Below are 21670 nucleotides of genomic sequence, written 5' to 3'. Positions count from 1 at the left end.
CTACTGAATGTAAAGAGCATTCACATTTTGTATCCGTAAGGTTCTATTTATGTTGTTGGGTGTATAATGTTCAGTCGTTGGCGAGGGTGCGAAATGATTTAGACTTCTTTGACTTTATTCATTCATGTGTATGTAACGTTTATGGGGGTGTTTCCTTGCCTTGGGTGGTGTGCCTTTGGCCAGGCTCTGGTTCCAGGCCTCTCCAGCCTCAAACAAGTTCTTTTTGGAGGACACTGGCTCAGGCGACATGGGGATGTCCGTTAGGCCCTGTTTGGTTGCCTTGACCTCCTGGGAGTACTACACAACAGAACGATACAATATACTTTATTGACCATTTGCATATATCAGAATTCCAGATCAAAAAGCATATTTATTAAGCTTGTTCACTTAAAAAGTCTAAAAGAAATGTAAGATAATGTCTAGATGCTTTTTATAGCGGATATCAAGTTTACAAATTGCTTGGCTGGGCTGATGAGACAGTGGATTGCACAGTCAGATGAAACAGAGTAAATAGGCATTTTAACGTCATGGAGTTAGCCGGTGGTAACTTGTGGAATAGACACCGGCTGGAACGCGGTTTTAACCAATCAGTATTCAGGATTAGACCCACCCTATTGCATAAAGAACAGCATAACACAGTTAGACACAATGAGTAACAAAGTCTAGAAACAAAGTAAACATGGCATGCTAGTGATCTGATGATGCAATGGGGACTTCATGGGAGAGCAGTAGGAGGGCCTCACACACACAACTACTCCCATGTACTTATAGTATGACTCAGGCACCACTCAGGAGATGAGAAAGCAAGCTCAGCCTAGCCTCAAGTGCCCATCAATCCTCTCCCAAATTATAGAGTAGACAGGTGGTTTGACGGACTGGGCCTGACTAAGGCCACGTCACTGACTTTGATATGTGAACACTGATACCGACAGGTTTCCATACAATTGTTGACCGATTTTCACACAAATATTCTAAAATCCCACCAGCGGGGTGTATCTATCAAACTGACGTTGCAGATAAAAGTCTGTGCGTGATGACATAGTGCACATACAAATATTTTTTTGCAGTTTAATTCCCGTGTACCGAATAAAACATACAAGTTAAATGGGTTTCCATCGCATTTTCAACTCTACCGATGGTTTTGTCGGTAGAAAATATTGAATTATGTAGCAAATGTGCCCACTCTGGTCTACAGTGCGGGTATAGCCTCCAGTCAATCATTGATCATCATGTCCCCAGAATAAGACACTTGATATTTATTGGAGAGGAGCATCAAGCTCATCACTGTGCACTTTCATGACTGTGAAGTTCATCTGACTCTACAGTAGCCCCAAAAAACTGCATGCTTTCCCAACGAGTCAGAGTGGGACAACCACAAAACATATCATCGCGTGACTCCAAGTTTACATTCGATATGATGGTTATTATATCAATATTTGCGCATAAAGGCATTTCCACCGCCATTTCTCGCATAATTAATTTTACAGACACAAAAAGATCCCACCTTATCTAGCGTATTTTGTTTTGTTGACATTTGGAAAGTTTGCAGACAAATTTGCTGTGTCCGTCAGGCCTGTCGTGATATGTTTTATCCGACATGTACTTTACTCGCATAAAAAGGTTGGATGGAAACCTGGTTACTAAGGTTGATATGAGTCTGAGGCTGAGGTATAATATAATTATGTATGTGTGAGACTGACACAGTGTGTCACCTATAGAGAGGCAGAAAAGGTGGAAGAGAAGTCTGGCTGAATAGTCACCAGATGAAAGCCTTCATCACAGCCCCTACCAATGGGGCCTCTGTCTGTCGGGACGGAGTGAGGGGCAGAAACAAGGTGGGAGCTAACCTCGATGGCGGTGGTGTATTGCTCCAGCCTGTCATCAATCTTGGCGAGGAGAACAGGGGGCTGTGTCTTCTTGAAGCTGTTGCTGTATCCAAAATAAAGACGCTCAGTCAGAGGAGAGTGAAATACAACACAGGAGGACAAATGGTTGGGGGAAGAAAAACAATAACGTTTTACTATCTCATTTGAATCTGCACTGCAATTAGACAGGGGATGGGATTGCATGGCCTCTTGCAGGGACTTCTGTCAACACTGTCTATCAGGCCCAATATGAGGCTTGTTCAGTGGGACCCTGTGTGAAGGACCCCTACACACACACACACACACACACACACACACACACACACACACACACACACACACACACACACACACACACACACACACACACACACACACACACACACACACACACACACACACACACACACACACACACACACACACACACACACACACACACACATGTTAACTCGAAATGACACAACGACAAGGTTCCAGTTTAACAAAGTTTACTATACTATATGAACACACTACAAGTAGCCATTACCCTCGAGGCTAGGTCCAACAACGACTCCACTTCCTGCACATGCGCACTCTTGACTGAGTGATAGCCCCGTAATAACAGGAGTATAGGGATACTTAAAACATGAACTTAACAATCTCCCCCTTTTCTTTAAAGACAAATAAAACATCAACAACATAATTAAAGGTCCAAGTATTATTCAAGATCCCCATTACAAATGGGTTGTGTGACAGTTTTTATTTGTATTACTCAAGCTGCCACTTTCCATTACTGAGAGCCTGTAGGAGCACAAGACTGGATGCTCCTTTTTTAGTCAGACAGTCAGCAAGCTGTTCCTTTGTGGTCGACCACAGAATCCGCTGGATTCTCTGTGCTTGAATAAGTTCCTTGATGCTGCTAATCTCAAGACGAAGTCTTTTCTCTGTGACAGACTTGGTTGACTTCACAGCATCAACTAATGAGTAGTTGTCAGTGACACAAACTACAGGTAGAATGTGCCGTTTTGTCTCACCAGTGGTAAGCTCTGAGAACAGAGTTGCAAGAAAGATCGCATTGTCAATTCCATCCGCAAGAGCAAGTGTTTCTCCAGCAAGTGTGCTTCGGACAACCCTTCTGATCCTTTTTGACTGCCAACAGATAGGTGAGAATCTTCCTCCTTCACCCATTAACACGATTAGATGTCCACCTTGTGTGCCTCCATCTGTAAGGTTCCCTAGCGAAGCATCACTGAAGACAACTAGTTTCAAAGAGTCATCTTTTCCAACATGCTGAAACTTTAAAGTCACTTGTTGTGATTTCAGTTTACGAACAACTTTGTTTGCCTCATGAATGGTTTGTACAGTGGCGTGTTTTGTGTTAGATGCCAAGTTGCAAACATCAAACATCACATCAGGTCTACTCTGTCTAGCAACCCATAGAATTTGACCTATCTTCGACCTCAATTGATCAGCTTCAATTCCACATAGAGGGGAATTCCTTTGTACGGCTCTTGAAGAATCCATGTGGATGGGTTGAAGATTCTTGATATAGCTCTCCTGTTGCATCAGTATTGTTCCATCAACTGTAATAAACTCTATGCCAACATAACAAAAATTATCATGCTCTTCACGGCCGACCTGGAAAACAGCTTTGAGGTTTGGAATCACAGTTGTAGCAAAGGTCTGTGAGCCACCCCAGATAAAGTCATCAACATGACAGGCAAGTACTCCAGTCACATTGCAGTCTTGATCAAGCCAATAGAAGACTGCAGGGTCCACTTGTGACATTTTTCCACCTGTATTCAGCATTGTTGCCTTGACTTTGTTGTACCAGTAGAGTGATGCATCTGCCAGTCCATACACACACTTTTTTAGTTTCCACAGTGTTCCTTCACTTTTAGCTTCGGGCGGAGGTCGGATGTGAATGTCCCTTGACAGCTCTGTTCCCTGCATAAATGCAGATTTGATGTCTATGGAATTAAGTTTCCATTTTTTCTGGCAGATCACTGACATCAGCAATCTGAGTGACTCTGAGGCGCATGTCGGTGAGTCTTTTGGGAGTTCTTTAGCAGCCAGCTCCTCAAAACCTCTAGCCACTAGACGTGCTTTAGGCACTATTCCAGTTAAGGATTCTTTAAGGGTACACACCCACCTTGTTGAGACACATTTTTGACCAATGTCTTTGACTTCCTCAAACACTCCATTTTTTCTCCAATTACTGAGCTCATCTAGCTTAGCTGAGTCAAATGACACGTCCTTTGTTTCAAGTACATCATCATTTTGAATGTCATTCTGTTTTTCTCGATTTTCCATTGGTTCAATTCTGAGATTATCTACAAGTGACAGGTCAGCTGACCCTGTTGTACCAGAAAGTGTAGCTGGTTCAGAGTACTGCAAGTTGTACCAGTTCTGGTGTTTTCCTTTGGCTTTTCCTGCTCGTCCAATGACGGTTGCTGTGTGTGGAATACCACTTTCTCTGTCCATGTATTTAACAGTTTGTCCAGTTTTCAGATTGGAACAACCATGTTCTCTTAACACATGTGGCTGTTGTTGAATGTTTTCATCATTTGAACCCTCAACAGTATTACCTGTGGCATGGTTGAAGGTCTCTGCTCCATTTCCTGTGTCAGTTTCAGTGTCCATATCATTGGATGCGACATCTGGTAGGTTTGTGTCTGTTACTGTGTCCTTTTTGTCATTTTCATTAGGAGACTGATTCTCAGCAACAGCCCCTCTATCTTGTTGATCATTTACTTTCCGCAATCTTGAGTGATGCACCCTGACAAAGATGCCTCCGTGTCTCACAAATATCACCACACCATCTTGGCCAATGACTACTCCCGGTCCTTTCCACTCTTGACAGTCAACTCGTTTGTAGTACACTCTGTTTCCAGTCTCGTACTTCTCATCGGTGGGTCGAAGCTGTTTCCGCAGAGCCCTGCGAATTCTTTCTGAGCACTCTGCTTCAGTGAATGCTTTTCTCGCTGCATGTAGTGCTGAAAGGTGCTGTCCCACCCATGTACTCACACTGGTCCCTTCTAGTGCTGGTGGCTTGTCAACCAGTACTGAGGGAAGATTAGGGTTCTGCCCGAACACTAGTTGATATGGGCTGTAACCATGAACATTGTGCATTGAGTTTTTTGCCATCAAAGCCCAATCTAGGGCTGTGTTCCAGTCACATCCATTGTCTTGCTTCACTTTCAGCATGATCTCTGTGAGTGTTTGATTGTGTCTCTCCAGAAGTCCATTGCTCCATGGACTGTATGCAGCAGTTGTCTTTACCGTAATTGCTGGACTATTAAGCGCACCTGAATATAAGCCGCACCCACTGAATTTAAAAAAAATATGTATTTTGTACATAAATAAGCCGCACATGTCTATAAGCCGCAGGTGCCTACCGGTACATTGAAACAAATGAACTTTACACAGCCTTTAAAGGAAACACGGCTTGTAACAAAAATAAATAGGCCTTTAAACGAAACACGCTTGTAACAAAAATAAATAGGCTTTAACGAAACACGGCTTGTAACAAAAATTTTAAAAAAATAGCAGTAAACAGTAGCCTACCAAGAAAGTCATTGGTCACTATCTTCCTCCTGTGCACTGAAACCACTGAAGTCATCTCCTTTGGTGTCGGAGTTGAATAGCCTCAGAATTGCTTCATCCGATGTTGGATCGTTTTCATTGTCGCTCTCGTCACTTTCATCCGGAGGCAAATTCCCCGCTGAGCTCATGCTGCCCTCTTCAATACGCAGCAGTCCAGCCTTTCGAAACCCGTTGATGATAGTGGATTTTTTATTTTTTTTTGACAATGCTCCACGCTGTCAGGACCCACTGGCAGACTTGACCATAAGTTGCTCTTCGCATGCGGCCCGTTTTAGTGAAGGATTTCTCCCCACTTGTCATCCAAGCCTCATTTTCTAGTTCGGGCCATCTGCTTTTCTTTCCTCTGAAAGCTTTTGTTGTCTTTTTGCACTGAGTCAGTTTCTCACGCTGCTGTTTCCAACGTCTTATCATCGACTCATTAAGGCCAAGCTCCCGTGCAGCAGCTCTATTTCCTTTTCCAACAGCCAGATCGATCGCCTTCAAATTGAAAGCTGCATCATATGCATTTCTGTAACGGTCGGCGTAATCCTCCTCCTCGGACGAGAGGCGAGAAGGATCAGACCAATATGCGGAGTGGTTTGTGTCCATGATTATTTATTAACCAAATAAACGGAACACTAACGAAACAAAATGACAAAAGAGAAACGACCCGAATACAGACACGAGATACAACACGAGATACAAAAAGTATGATTCTCAATCAGGGACAACGATTTACAGCTGCCTCTGATTGAGAATCATACCCGGCCGAACACAAACAACCCGACATAGAAAAATAACACATGGACAACCCACCCCAACTCACGCCCTGACCAACCAAATAAATACAAGAAAAAGGAAAAACAGGTCAGGAACGTGACAATTTCTCTGTGTCTTTGCCATGATGAGGGTGACAAAATGACTACCGTAATCAGAATTATGGGAAGTTTGAGCGCGCTCGATTTACGTCACATTATGTGACGGTGCTCAGTTTTTTGGCGGCATGAATCTTGTGAAAGCGGGAAAAATCCATAAATTAGCCGCGTCATTGTATAAACCGCAAGGTTCAAAGCGTGGGAAAAAGTAGCGGCTTATAGTCCGGAAATTACGGTACTTCCATGTTGAAGTTCTCTGCCATTTCTCTTATTTCATTATTATTGAATTCTCCTCCATTGTCACTGTACAATTTCTGTGGCGGGCCATGCACACATATCCAAGAATGAATGAAGTGCTTGACGATTTCACTGGGTTTCTTTGTATTCACAATGCTTCCAGCACTAAAGCGTGTGAAGTGGTCGATTATGTGAAGGTACCACACACTTGGTCCTAACTCATGTAGATCTACAGCCACTGTTTCATTGTACATGGAAGCCAGTGGCAAACCAACAGCTGGTCTGGGCTTAGGTTTGCTGTATTTTTGACATGTCTCACAATTCTTAACTATCTGCTGTAGAATGGAAATACTCTCATCATCATTATTCCCTGCACTCCTGAGTAACTTCTGAAGTCTGTCAACTGTAGCATGTCCAAACTGTTTGTGAAGCTTTAACAATACTTTGTGTTTGTCTTTTGTGTTCATGTTCTCTGTGACTGTCAGAATCTCCATGTGCTTCGTGTCAGTCAGAATCTCATTTTTGCATGGACTCTGTGTGATGTCTTTGTCCAAAATGTTTACACAATAGTGGCCTGAGGTAGTAAGTTCAAGAGTCACTGGTTGTTTAAACATCACTGCCTTGTCATTTTTTATGTCTAATACAGCCCCTGCCTTCTTGAGTGAAGCTTTGCTTAATAGTAAGGGGATATCTGTAGGGACCACCTCTGTTTCAATGTGACACTTAGTCTGACCAATTTTTGCTGGTATCTTAACTCTCTTGGTAGAATGGACAATTCTCCCATCTCCAAATTTGAAAGCTCTGTTGCTTGGTGTGTCAATCATATTTTGTACTTCCTTCATATTTAGTTCACTGACATAGCTATCAAGCCATTTTTCACCACACACTGTCCGTGTGCATGCAGTATCAATCACAGCAGATCCTAAGGATTCAACTATAAAAATCTCAGTATCAGATTCATTTGAAAACAGTGTAATGTTACACTGCTCTACCTCTGTGTTTACATTTTCCTCTGTTAGTTTAACTTGTTCATTTTTATGAGGACAGTCTTTAACCCAATGGTAAGTGCTTTGACAAATTGCACATTTCGATCTCCTTCCATATTTGTCCAGTGGATTTGTGCCGGGAAATGGCGCCCTCTTCTGGTTGTCTTGAGAACGTGACTTGTTGGCGCCTTTTCTGTGCTGCTCGCTGTAATATGCTGCGTCACTCACTTGCATTCCATCTGTTATTGGCGCGACAGACGTCTTCTCACCAAATATTCTTTTTAGTGCCGACTTCATAGATGCAAAAGTCAGCACAGTACAAGCAGTCAAAGCCAACTGTTTCTCCCTACCATCTAGATAGGCAGTATCTTGTAACTTGAACGCTAACACTGCATCTGGGAGAACCATGTCGTACTTGCGCATTCTATTGTACCTCTGTTCGAAATCAATGATGTAGTCTGCCATTGCAACCGAAATATCTCTCGTAACACTGTCAAAGTTTGAATATGCCTCGTAGGCACGGTCTTTCTCTTCTTTGAGAAATACAGAATCCAGTGCTGTGATCAAAGTTCCCATACCGTCATCCTTGTTCAAATCCTCAACGGATATTTCCAGTGCTGTATCTCTTGCTCTTCCATCGAGCGATAATACCACCGCAAGTGCTTGCTTTTTCGCGTCCAGATTAGTAACGCGTATCCAGATTCCCAGTTCATTTTTCCAACTTTCGTACGACCTCTTCTCGTCGAAGCGAGGTGGCACGTTGTAGTTAGAAGCCATCCTCTGCTACCAATGTTAACTCGAAATGACACAACGACAAGGTTCCAGTTTAACAAAGTTTACTATACTATATGAACACACTACAAGTAGCCATTACCCTCGAGGCTAGGTCCAACAACGACTCCACTTCCTGCACATGCGCACTCTTGACTGAGTGATAGCCCCGTAATAACAGGAGTATAGGGATACTTAACAACACACACACACACACACACACACACACACACACACACACACACACACACACACACACACACACACACACACACACACACACACACACACACACACACACACACACACACAGCCAGCCAGCCAGCCAGCCAGCCAGCCAGCCAGCCAGCCAGCCAGCCAGCCAGCCAGCCAGCCGCCTAAAACCCACTACACAGAGCTAAAGTCAGACATATACGCTAATAACAAAAACAAACCAAGTGGGTCCATCTGAAAATGATGAGCTTATTCCCTGCATTTCAAAATGGCCCCCAAAGCTATTTATATTAGTAAGAGAACTCCCACGAAAGGCATGAGCCATTAGCCTGATAGGGCTGGCTAGTTTGAAAATTAAATAGCTTCTTGAGGCATGGCAGGATTGTTTTAACATGATAAACGGCCCACAAATCTTTATTTGGAGGGTCTTTTGCTCTGCAAAGACGTTCAAATTGGCTTGGCTAAATGATGTCATGCTTTCTAACTGCATGAGAGAAGGCTGTTATAAGTAAAGGGGCGAAGGAAGCCGTCTGTCTGTCACCCATAACTTCTTCTCCAGAATGCTTTGATTTGGTCTAATAGTGTTTTTACACACATCAACACGGGTGCGTAACACCCACATCAAAGAACTGTCACTAGTGATGTCACTGAACTCTCCCCCCGTCCTAGACTAAAACATGATGTCACACTCAATTCTTCAGATCTCAAACCTGCACCTGGATGATAAAGTCGTTATTACGCCCTGTTTTCATTCACACTCTCCATATTAATTACACCCGGACCTGGCCTCTACTACTCCAACTGCTCAGAGCTTTTTACCACTGATAACTGACTACTGTGGTCAGACTGCATGGAGCCGCATCGCAGTCCCACAATCCAGAGCTATAGCTCACCAGCCATCAGAGAGAACCCAGCCAGCCCAGGCTCCAGCCCCCACATCAGTTAACCAAGCCATATATCACACAGGTTGACAAAGGTGATGCACTGAGAGAGGTTTAGAGGTCACCACTGGCCCTCTTTTTCTATGTTTACTTTTACACACCAGCCATTTAGCCGGCATAACTGCTGTTCTGCCATAGATAGCACCTCTCCATCCAGGCTTCCTCAGGGGGACCCAGTGGGACTTTGGTAAACTTCTAGTTGCAACCAAGATTTAGAAAGAAACTATGTGAGAGTACAATTTAAACAACATAGGGTGTGGAATTTGTTTGTTTGCTTTGAGATATTGTGAAAATGTCTCACCTTTTCTTTAGGGATCGGTTCAAGGATTCCGTTCTCTCTGTGATCTGAAAAATATGAAGAGGATGTTGAAGGGGATTGTTTTGGAATTAGAATAGAACAGTGAAGTCTTCCATGACTTCTAGAATTGTCAGACGGGATTCTCATGATCAATGTGATGTTAATCCCAGCCCTGGATTTAGCCTGACGCAGTAGAGATCTCTTCCAAGTCAAACAGAGCAATGTTCTACTGGTCTTTATCAACCGTCTCCATCTGCCTGTATCTGTCCGTTTATATTACCAGAGAGAGATTCAAGCTAACTCTGCCTTAATCCAAGGTTTACTGCAGGCATAGTTATAATGAAATTAGGGTGTGGGAAGGCTTCCAAAACCCATTCCTTACCTTGAATCTGTGTATTTACTGCATTACAGACTGAATCATAGTAAAGAAAATGTGTTTGGGATTACAAGTCTTAGGTTAATCATTAATCAAAACACTAATATTTGTATGAGAGGGGTTCTAGTTTGAGGCAGGGTCATAATGTCCTGTCCTCTACCCTTGCTTGCCAAAGAAGTCATACTTCAAAGGATCCAGCACCAAGCTCTGGTTCCTCCCACACAGAAGGATCCCTTATGTTACTGTTCACTGTTCAGCCCTGAACCTGAATCAAATAGCACAGCATGTCGACCCCAACTCACAGAGCATGTATTTTCTCCTGTCAAACTCTATTCATTCTCTCTCTAAAATTACACACATGATCAGAGGGAATCTCATGACAGCACTAAGGACCAAGGCCCAAGGACACCACCACAGCAACCCCGTCACCACATAGCCCTGTACAGTCGGGTTAGAAAGTGAAAATAAGAGATAGTGGATGGAAAAGTAATATTAAAGAGATAGTGGATGGAAACGTAATATTAAAGAGATAGTGGATGGAAACATAATATTATTAGTAGCTGAACTTGTTGCCTGTCAAGGAGACAATAAGGCGACTGAATGCTACATGCAGCGAGTGCATTTATGACAGATGAGAGCTACATGATATATACATCTGGTTGTAAAAATGTAATTAGCTATCTCAATGATCTGACTGATATATTAAAGTCAGAGTTGAGCCAGGCTCATAAAGCAGGCTCATAGGGTTGGGGTGTTAGAAATGACATCCAGCTCTAAAAGGTTATCTAGGGTCCTTACTGGAATCTCCTGGCAGAACACAAAGCCAGTAAATGTGATTAGGCTACATATCCTAATGGGATCTGAGTGGATTATAAATCCTGTGGAATGTATCTGACAGGCAACAAGTCTAATGAAATGATACAAGAAGCAGGAGTACAGTACAATACTCAACACTTCACAACATGCCATGCAGTGTAAATGCTAAAATCCAAACAAATGAACCCATGGAAACTATTATTTAAAAAATAATAATTTAGCCTTTATTTAACTAGGCAAGTCAGTTAATTAAGAACAAATTCTTATTTACAATGACAGCCTACCGGGGAACAGTGAGTTAACTGGCTTGTTCAGGGGCAGAACGACAGATTTTTACCTTGTCAGCACGGGGATTCAATCTAACCACTAGGCTACCTGCCGCCAGTATATCTGTATCTGTATACAGAACATCTGTATATTAACTAAGTGAATGACTTACTACCCTACTTTTTACAGAGCAAGGTGGAAGGAGTTAAGGACAGTAACACAGAACAGTGTAAACACAGGCTGTCACAGCGACCGTTTGGCCTTGGGCTGAAAAACTGTGACATAGTATGGTCTCTGCCTTTTTCATTCACTGGAATGAAGGTACGTAGAGACATGCTGTCAGAGCAAATTAACATCACACAGACAGAGACCTGGTGGTATTGACACAAAACAGTGAATACTGATCGACTTCAAAGCTGCACATGTCTCACACACACACGCACACACAGAACGTAAACCCATATGTAAATGTGTGTGACCTGATCACACTACAAGCATTGTGGTGGAGACTGTGGCAAATTCTGACATTTAAAACACACACATGCAACTTACAGGCTTAAAACTGAACACAACGGCTGTAAAGATGGTATAAAGTCACATTTTAGTCTTTTTGAACAATTTATTTTTGGGGAAAAATACTGAAAACAAAGGTTTCATTATCATATCATAAGAACAGTACTTGTCATATATGACCATGGGCAATGACGACAAACCGTGGCTACATAGACAGAGGAAACAGACAAGGTTGTATCTACCTTGTAGATGGAGCCTTTGGGACTGAGCGGGCTAAACATCTCATCTCCGTCCACGCTGGAGGTACTGAGGCTCTTCATCCGCTCTGCTGCCTCCATCCTCCTCCTCTCTATGTCCTCCTTCATCCTCCTCTTCTCCTCCTGTACATGAAGACACAATGGTTCAGTATTGCCCAAGAAGAGAAGACAATTGTCTACACTTAGTTAAAAGGGTTCCAAAAGGGTTTCTTCGGGCTGTCCACATAGGAGAAAATTGTTTGGTTCCAGGTAGAACCCTTTATGGTTTCAGGTACCCCTTTTGTGTTCAGTGTAGAACCTTCTGTGGAAAGGTTTCCCAATAGAACCTGAAAGGGTTTTACCTGGAACTAAAAGGGTTCTACAAGGAACCAATCAGGGTTATTCAAAAGGTTATCCTACGTGGACAGCCTGAAAACCCTTTTAGGTTCTAGATAGCACCTTTTTTTCTAAGAGTGTACCACATGTGATAATAGCTACATTATAATGTATAATAGACTCCTGTTGGAAAGCTTATAAGGCAAAGGGGTGGCTCATTTAGTGAGTGCTACATTCAGCTGCTGTATATCTTATGGCCGTAGGCTTTACAATTTATTTTTATTTTTAATCCCAGCCCCCATCCCCGCAGGAGGCCTTTTGCCTTTTGGTAGGCCATTGTAAATAATAATTTGTTCTTAACTGACTTGCCTATAGTTAAATAAAGGTTCAATAAAAAATAATACATAAAATAATAATAGCTGCTTAGCTGATTTAAAGCTCCTTTTGCATGTGTGATGTATGTGTTTAACATAGTGATGGGTCATTTGTGAATGAACAACTCTTTTTAAACAGATCTTTTTGGTGGACGTCAGAAATTAAAATCGGTGAAAGAACCAGACAACGATTATCTGCAGATAACTTGTAAAAAATATTCCCTGAAGGACATTCTCACTACAGGAACAATAGATAGTGGGAGAGCACCTCATTCAGGTCCATGCACATTTTTGCAGTGCTTTAAAAAATGATTGTAATTTTATTGGCAGGCGATCTAATAATTTGGTCAGGTAAAAATTAATTTGAACTCACATTTCACGATCGGACATAATGGTAGGCAGATATTACGGTTTACATTCACAATTTCCTACTTTTTCATGCTTCTAAGTACATTTTTAAGCACTACTGAACAAAGAGCCATTTGGGAGCTAAATGAAGGGCTCAATGAAAAGACTCGGAATGCCCATCACCATGTAATCTATTTCTGTGTGTGTATCTTAAGGCATCATAATATGTCTACAAAGTACTTGACCATCACCTCCTCCTTGGCTAGACGCTGTTGCTCCTCCTCTCTGCTCCTGCGCTCCTCCTCCTTCCTGACCTGGCGTCTCTCCTCCCTCCTCCTCTTCAGCTCCTCTAGCTCCTGCTCGGCCTCAACCTGCTTGTGTTTGAGCTGCTCAAGCTCCTGGTTTTCCTTCTCCGCATGGCTCCGTCGGATCTTCTCCAGCTTGGCCTCTGTTTCCAAGATGGCCTCCTCCTCAGCCTCTGCCGCTGCCATTTGTACCACAGCCCTGGGAGAGATGGAGGGAGAGATGGAGGATGACTGCATGGAGGAACAAAGGTGGATATATAGAGGAGGAGGATTTGAAGAGATGTCTCCGTCTCCTAATAGTTTTCACCATCCTGATGGTTTAGAATATGAAACATCTCTGAGTTACAATGTGAATTGCGATGTGATTTGCTTGCCATGTAACTGAATTTGGAAGCAGGTCTGGTGAGACATATCCATATACCATAATACGCCATTATTTACCTGGGAGCACTTAATTTGGTTTTGACCATGTATGATGTCACTTTCTCCCCAGCTGTGTCTCCGTTGACGTTGCCATGCTTTGCCTCTGTATGCAGGACGACTTTGGATGTGTACAAGACCTTCACCTCTTTGCTCTTCTCTTTCACCTGGAGTTGCAAAGAACATTTAACATCTCCAAAGTTGACTACTTCAACGACATACATTTTTGAATAATCATATTCAGAATTTACATTTTCTTAATTAATCACATATTTGCCTATAATATATATATATATTTTTTGAATCAGTAATGCCAAAGAGTACCTTCTCCCCAGCATCAGGTCTTTGGTTCTCCTCTCTCTTCTTCAGCACTCTTATCTGCTCCTGCCTCTGTTTCTCTGCCTCCTCTTCTCTTTCCCTCTCTTCTCTAACCACCTCCTCCTCTCGCTCCCTCCCTTTCCTCTCACTTTCCTTTCTTCCCCACTTCTTCTCCTCTTCATCCTCCACTTCTGCCTTGTGTCTCTGCTGGCGAGAGGTGGATGTGGTGGGGGTGGCTGAGCCAGAGAGGGTATGTGGTGTGGGGGGTTTTGCGGCACCGTTCAGGGGCCTCTGGTCCTGCTCCACTGTGGCCTGACTGAGCTCCTCCATACGCTGGGCCTGCTGCCTGCGTCTCTCCAGCCGCTGGGTCCAGTCACTGAAGCCCTCGTCCTCCTCCATAGAGGGAGAGCTGCTGCTGGGCTTCAGATCCCTCTCATACCTGGGACACAAAGAGGAGCATGGAGAGATAGAACAGGTTAGGTCACCATTCAGATGAGCATCATGAGCTAATCTTGGTTGAGTTTCCAAAACCTTTGTAGCACTAAGATCGTCTTAAGTCCATTGTTAGGCAATGGACGAAATGGGATCTTAGTACTACCAATGTTTTGGAAACTCACCGCTAGTCTGAGAGGGAAGTAGACTTTGTTAGCTTCAGTTTATAACATGAAAGAACTATAGGGGTATGTGAATGCAAGGATTGCTTAACCAAGGGGTTCCCAAACTTTTTCACTCGGGGACCCCCTTCCAGCATTGGGAAACAACCCGCGCCACCACTCTGCGCGTGCGCACGCACCACGTCTATTTCTATGGGCACAGGCACTGTTCATGACACAAACTGTTCACACCCCTCTTGTTGGTGGAGAGAATATGTTGAAGGTTTAAAGTTTATTTCCTGCAATTCTACACATTTTGTTATGGGGTCCAAAGAACATTTTGCCATTTTAAGCAAATTTTCTTGCAATTCTATACATCTTGCCATGTCTAATGTATATTCATGTGATATTTGAGTGACAAAACAATTACAACAATATGGGCTAAAAACCTTAATAAAAAAACGTGAGCTGACATAGACTAGTAGATCTGGACAATTCTGACAAGTTATAAATAGCTCTCTAAGGTACAGTTGAAGTCAAAAGTTTACATACACCTTAGCCAAATCCATTAAACTTTTTAGGGATAGGGGGCAGCATTTTCACTTTGGATGAATAGTGTGCCCAAAGTGAACTGCCTCCTACTCTGTCCCAGATGCTAATATATGCATATTATTATTACTATTGGATATAAAACACTCTGAAGTTTCTAAAACTGTTTGAATGATGTCTGTGAGTATAACAGAACTCATATGGCAGGCAAAACCTGAGAAAAAATCCAAACAGGAAGTGAGAATTCTGAGGCTGGTTGATTTTCAACTCATCGCCTATTAAAATCCCAGTGGGATATGGATCTGTTTGCACTTCCTACGCCTTCCACTAGATGTCAACAGTCTGTAGAACGTTGAATGAAGCTTCTACTGTCATGTTGAGCCGGATGGGAGCTGTTTGAGTCAGTGGTCTGGCAGAGTGCCAGGTCCTGGTCATGCGCCCTCCTACTCTGTCCCAGATGCTAATATATGCATATTATTATTACTATTGAATATAAAACACTCTGAAGTTTCTAAAACTGTTTGAATGATGTCTGTGAGTATAACAGAACTCATATGGCAGGCAAAAACCTGAGAAAAAATCCAAACAGGAAGTAAGAATTCTGAGGCTGGTTGATTTTCAACTCATCGCCTATTGAAATCCCAGTGGGATATGGATCTGTTTGCACTTCCTACGCCTTCCACTAGATGTCAACAGTCTGTAGAACGTTGAATGAAGCTTCTACTGTAATGTTGAGCCGGATGGGAGCTGTTTGAGTCAGTGGTCTGGCAGAGTGCCAGGTCCTGGTCATGCGCATTCCACATGATATCGACTTGCGTTCCATTACTTCTATAGACACAAAGGAATTCTCCGGTTAGAACGTTATTGAATATTTATGATAACAACATCCTAAAGATTGATTCTATACTTAGTTTGACACGTTTATTCGACCAGTAATATAACTATTTGAAGATTTCGTCCGAAGTTCACCTGGACCTGCATGAGCGTTTTGGATATTCATTCTAAACGCGCTAACAAAAGTAGCTACTTGGACATAAATAATGGACATTATCGAACAAAACAACAATTTATTGTGGAACTAGGATTCCTGGGAATGCATTCTGATGAAGATCATCAAAGGTAAGGGAATATTTATCATGTAATTTCGTATTTCTGTTGACTCCAACATGGCGGAGAAATGTTGTTTCTATCTGAGCGCCGTCTCAGATTATTGCATGGTTTGCTTTTTCCGTAAAGTTTTTTTGAAATCTGACACAGCGGTTGCATTAAGAACAAGTGTATCTTTAATTCTATGTAAAACATGTATCTTTGATCAAAGTTTATGATGAGTATTTCTGTTATTTTATGTGGCTCTCTGCAATTTCTCAGAATATTTTGGAGGCATTTCTAAACATGGCGCCAATGTAAACTGAGATTTTTGGATATAAATATGCACATTATCGAACAAAACATACATGTATTGTGTAACATGATGTCCTATGAGTGTCATCTGATGAAGATCATCAAATGTTAGTGATTAATTTTATCTCTATTTCTGCTTTTTGTGACTCCTATCTTTGGCTGGGAAAATGGCTGTGTGTTTTTTGGACTTGGCGGTGATCTAACATAATCATATGTTGTGTTTTCGCTGTAAAGCATTTTTTTTAAATCGGACACGGTGGGTAGATTAACAAGATGTTTATCTTTCATTTGCTGTATTGGACTTGTTAATGTGTGAAAGTTACATATTTCTGAAAAATATTTTTGAATTTCCCGCGCTGCCTTTTCAGCGGAATGTTGTCAGGGGTTCCGCTAGCGGAAAGGTTAAACTCAGGTTTTCACAATTCCTGACATTTAATCCTAGTAAAACTTCCCTGTCTTAGGTCAGTTAGGATCACCACTTTATTTTAAGAATGTGAAATGTCAGAATAATAGCAGAGAGAATGATTTATTTAAGCTTTTATTTCTTTAATCACATTCCCAGTGGGTCAGAAGTTTACTTACACTCAATTAGTATTTGGTAGCATTGCCTTGAAATTGTTTAACTTGGATCAAACGTTTCGGGTAGCCTTCCACAAGCTTCCCACAATAAGTTGGGTGAATTTTGGCCCATTCCTCCTGACAGAGCTGGTGTAACTGAGTCAGGTTTGTAGCCCTCCTTGCTCGCACATGCTTTTTCAGTTCTGCCCACAAATGTTCTATGGGATTGAGGTCAGGGCTTTGTGATGGCCACTCCAATACCTTGACCTTTCCTTCCTCATGGTGCCATCTATTTTGTGAAGTGCACCAGTCCCTCCTGCAGCAAAGCACCCCCACAACATGATGCTGCCACCCCCGTGCTTCACGGTCGGGATGGTGTTCTTCAGCTTGCAAGCCTCCCCCTTTTTCCTCCAAACATAACGATGGTCATTATGGCCAAACAGTTCTATTTTTGTTTCATCAGGCCAGAGGACATTTCTCAAAAAAGTACGATCTTTGACCCCATGTGCAGTTGCAAACCGTAGTCTGGCTTTTTTATGGCGGTTTTGGAGCAGTGGCTTCTTCCTTGCTGAGTGGCCTTTCAGGTTATGTCGATATTGGACTTGTTTACTGTGGATATAGATACTTTTCTACCTGTTTCCTCCAGCATCTTCACATGGTCCTTTGCTGTTGTTCTGGGATTGATTTGCAATTTTCGCACCAAAGTATGTTCATCTCTAGGAGACAGAACTCGTCTCCTTCCTGAGCGGTATTACGGCTGCCTGGTCCCATGGTGTTTATACTTGCGTACTACTGTTTGTACAGATGAACGTGGTACCTTCAGGCATTTGGAAATTGCTCCCCAGGAAGAACCAGACTTGTGGAGGTCTACAATCTTTTAAAGCTAAACTGAGTCAGATGGTAGAGAGAGGACCACAGCTTCCTAATATGACCACCAAAGAGGTGTTTTGGTTGGTGTGAAACATCCCAAAGTGCCAAACAATGGATCTACAGCATAGGTCAATATGGGTTCTATAGTATGGGTCAATATGGGTTCTATAATATGGGTCAACATGGGTTCTATAGTATGGGTCAACATGGGTTCTATAGTATGGGTCAACATGGGTTCTATAGTATGGGTCAACATGGGTTCTATAGTATGGGTCAACATGGGTTCTATAGTATGGGTCAACATGGGTTCTATAGTATGGGTCAACATGGGTTCTATAGTATGGGTCAACATGGGTTCTATAGTATGGGTCAACATGGGTTCTATAGTATGGGTCAACATGGGTTCTATAGTATGGGTCAACATGGGTTCTATGATATGGGTCAACATGGGTTCTATAATATGGGTCAACATGGGTTCTATGATATGGTCAACATGGGTTCTATGATATGGTCAACATGGGTTCTATAATATGGGTCAACATGGGTTCTATGATATGGTCAACATGGGTTCTATGATATGGTCAACATGGGTTCTATAGTATGGGTCAATGTTGGTTCTATAGTATGGGTCAACATGGGTTCTATAATATGGGTCAACATGGGTTCTATAGTATGGGTCAATGTTGGTTCTATAGTATGTGTCAAACATTAGTTTTATTAGTTGTATTATTATGTACAGGATACACATGGTATACACTGTCCAACTAAATGCTAACATGGGTTTTATTACATGTATAAAACATGGGTTCTATAGTAAAGGCTACAGTATATGTCAACTACAGTGTCGGTGAGCGCGGACGTGGCCAACACACAGCTAACAAAGCCATCTCCCAGCAGCCCAGCGAGTGGAGGGGAGGTGGGTAACAGAAGGAGAGGTGTAGATGAGGACAGGAGCTGCTGCTGAGCCTGTCTATGAAAATCATCAGGCACAGATCGAAACACACACAACACAGGGAAACAGCTGGAACAGCTTGTAGACTGGCTCTGGTGTTGTTGTTTCTCCTCTACAGCCACTGCTACAAGCTAACGTGTGTGTGTGTGTGTGTGTGTGTGTGTGTGTGTGTGTGTGTGTGTGTGTGTGTGTGTGTGTGTGTGTGTGTGTGTGTGTGTGTGTGTGTGTGTGTGTGTGTGTGTGTGTGTGTGTGTGCGTGCGTGTGGTGAGATGGTAGGCAGTCGACACCTGATTTCCCCAAATAAACACTTGGGTTGGGAGAGGAGTGGTGAGGAACTGTGGGCTGAAGTAAGAACAACATTAACTGAGATTAGAGCTGGCAGGAACACTGAATCAGCCCTGGGTTCTTTTAGCATAAAAGATACACGGTGATACCAGGGGAGAGAGAGACAGACAGACAAGGGGCTTACGAGGACAACAGGGCTTATAGAGACCCATACCAGAGACAACACAGCTGGACAAATGAACTGGCACCTGGGAGTCGAGAGCAGCTAGCTTCCGTCAACCGGCATTAAGTGATTTCTGTAACGAGTGCTTAAGAGCCGGTGACTTACTGCAGGGAAGGAGGTGGACAGTATTGTGAGGAACATGGTACACAGTAATGTGGGGACCATGGTAGACAGTAATCTGGGGACCATGGTAGGCAGTAATGTGGGGACCATGGTAGAAAGTAATCTGTGGACCATGCTAGGCAGTAATGTGGGGACCATGGTAGGCAGTAACGTGGGGACCATGGTAGAAAGTAATCTGTGGACCATGCTAGGCAGTAATCTGGGGACCATGGTAGACAGTAATATGGGGACCATGCTAGGCAGTAATGTGGGGACCATGGTTGAAAGTAATCTGTGGACAATGGTAGACAGTAATGTGGGGACCATAGTAGACAGTAATGTGGGGACCATGGTAGACAGTAATGTGGGGACCATGCTAGACAGTAATGTGGGGACCATGCTAGGCAGTAATGTGGGGACCATGGTAGACAGTAATCTGGGGACCATAGTAGACAGTAATGTGGGGACCATGGTAGAAAGTCATCTGTGGACCATGGTAGAAAGTCATCTGTGGACCATGCTAGGCAGTAATGTGGGGACCATGGTAGACAGTAATCTGTGGACCATGCTAGGCAGTAATGTGGGAACCATGGTAGATAGTAATGTGGGGACCATGCTAGACAGTAATGTGGGGACCATAGTAGACAGTAATGTGGGGACCATGGTAGACAGTAATGTGGGGACCATAGTAGACAGTAATGTGGGGACCATAGTAGACAGTAATGTGGGGACCATGGTAGACAGTAATGTGGGGACCATTGTAGACAGTAATCTGGGGACCATGGTAGATAGTAATCTGGGGACCATAGTCGACAGTATTGTGAGGAACATGGTAGACAGTAATCTGGGGACCATGGTAGACAGTAATGTGAGGACCATGGTAGGAATCCTATTTGGTAAAATAAGTGGATAACTGTGAGTTTTACAGTCATCTCCACTCCCCTATTCTATAACTCAACATCTGAGGCATGTAGAGAAATGCTGTGAGACCAAGGCTACGTCTGAAATTGAACCTTTTCCCTACAATGTGCACTCATAGCGCTGTGGTCAAAGTAGTGCACTTTATAGGGGATAGGGTGCCATTTTCGGACAGAATACCAAACTCAAATCAAATCAAATGTTATTGTGAAGGTGAAGACCTTAGTGTGAAAGGTTTACTGACTTTTTTTGTAAGTAAGTAATAAAATATATACAAAACAAATTTAAATAAAACAAATACAATATAATATATAGAATACAAAGTAACACAATAAAATAACAATAACGAGGCAATATACAGGGGGTACCGGTACCGAGTCAATGTGTGGGGGTACAGGTTAATCGAGGTAATTGAGGTAATATGTATGTAACCCTCTCACCAGGCTCGAATTTGACTCACGATATTAACTTACATAGAATATCTCAACAACATGGGATGTTAGGTGAGAAGGACATCTCCAATAAGAATCCCTATTGTAAACTATCTAAGGTGATGACAACTAGGGTGTTAACTTCGGATGGAATGATTATAGATTTCTGTTATTGTATAAGGATATGCTTTCCCATGTATTAAATTAAATTGAAACAGTAAATGACTCCAAGGCAACATACATAAGGTTCAAGATGTGTATTATTACATTTTCAAAGCACCACATCAAAATAAATAAAACTAATAAACCCCAATGAGTCGTGCACAACCCATGTCCAAATTATTTCAAGTTTGCTTAATATGTAGGCTGCGTTGGAGATCCAAAAAAATGAAGACACACATAAAGTCCAAAAGCACCCCACCGTTGTAGTTACTCACTACTCGTCGATATTCCCTCAGTGAAGTATGGCAGTTCCTTGCAGGTTTCCTCACAAGATCCACAGCAAGCACAGCTATCAATACAGACAGTACTCTTTAGCAGTAACCGATATCCCATGGGAACATGAACTCGTTAATCTTTCCCAAGCAATTCTCATTCGGTTTCACACGATGCTAGGCTAACCTCAAGGCTGTCCAATACCTACATGATGAGACGGTAGCTTCAGTCTTTACTAAGTCTTTCTTAACAAAATTATAACAACTCTCTTATAAAATACAATCGGTATT

At 42.6% G+C, this 21670-nt stretch overlaps 1 protein-coding gene across 2 annotated transcripts in view; it reads right to left on the bottom strand.

Moving 5' to 3' along the window:
- Window positions 1-21670, bottom strand: part of LOC120052391 (non-muscle caldesmon-like) — a 46077-nt gene that overhangs the window by 8894 nt on the left and 15513 nt on the right. For both annotated transcript variants that reach the window (XM_038999265.1, XM_038999266.1), the window contains exons 3-9: window positions 14069-14501; window positions 13766-13911; window positions 13271-13523; window positions 11968-12105; window positions 9757-9800; window positions 1848-1929; window positions 160-297 (exon numbers count right to left, since the gene is read on the bottom strand). In XM_038999265.1, coding sequence (XP_038855193.1) covers window positions 160-297; window positions 1848-1929; window positions 9757-9800; window positions 11968-12105; window positions 13271-13523; window positions 13766-13911; window positions 14069-14501 — 1234 coding nt within the window. The remainder of the gene's footprint in view (window positions 1-159; window positions 298-1847; window positions 1930-9756; window positions 9801-11967; window positions 12106-13270; window positions 13524-13765; window positions 13912-14068; window positions 14502-21670) is intronic.

Source organism: Salvelinus namaycush, chromosome 8 (genome assembly GCF_016432855.1).
Source record: "Salvelinus namaycush isolate Seneca chromosome 8, SaNama_1.0, whole genome shotgun sequence".
In the NCBI taxonomy this organism is placed as follows: Eukaryota; Metazoa; Chordata; class Actinopteri; order Salmoniformes; family Salmonidae; genus Salvelinus; species Salvelinus namaycush.
The sequence above is the reverse complement of the archived record's forward strand: the minus strand, read 5'-3'. Positions and strand labels throughout refer to the sequence as shown.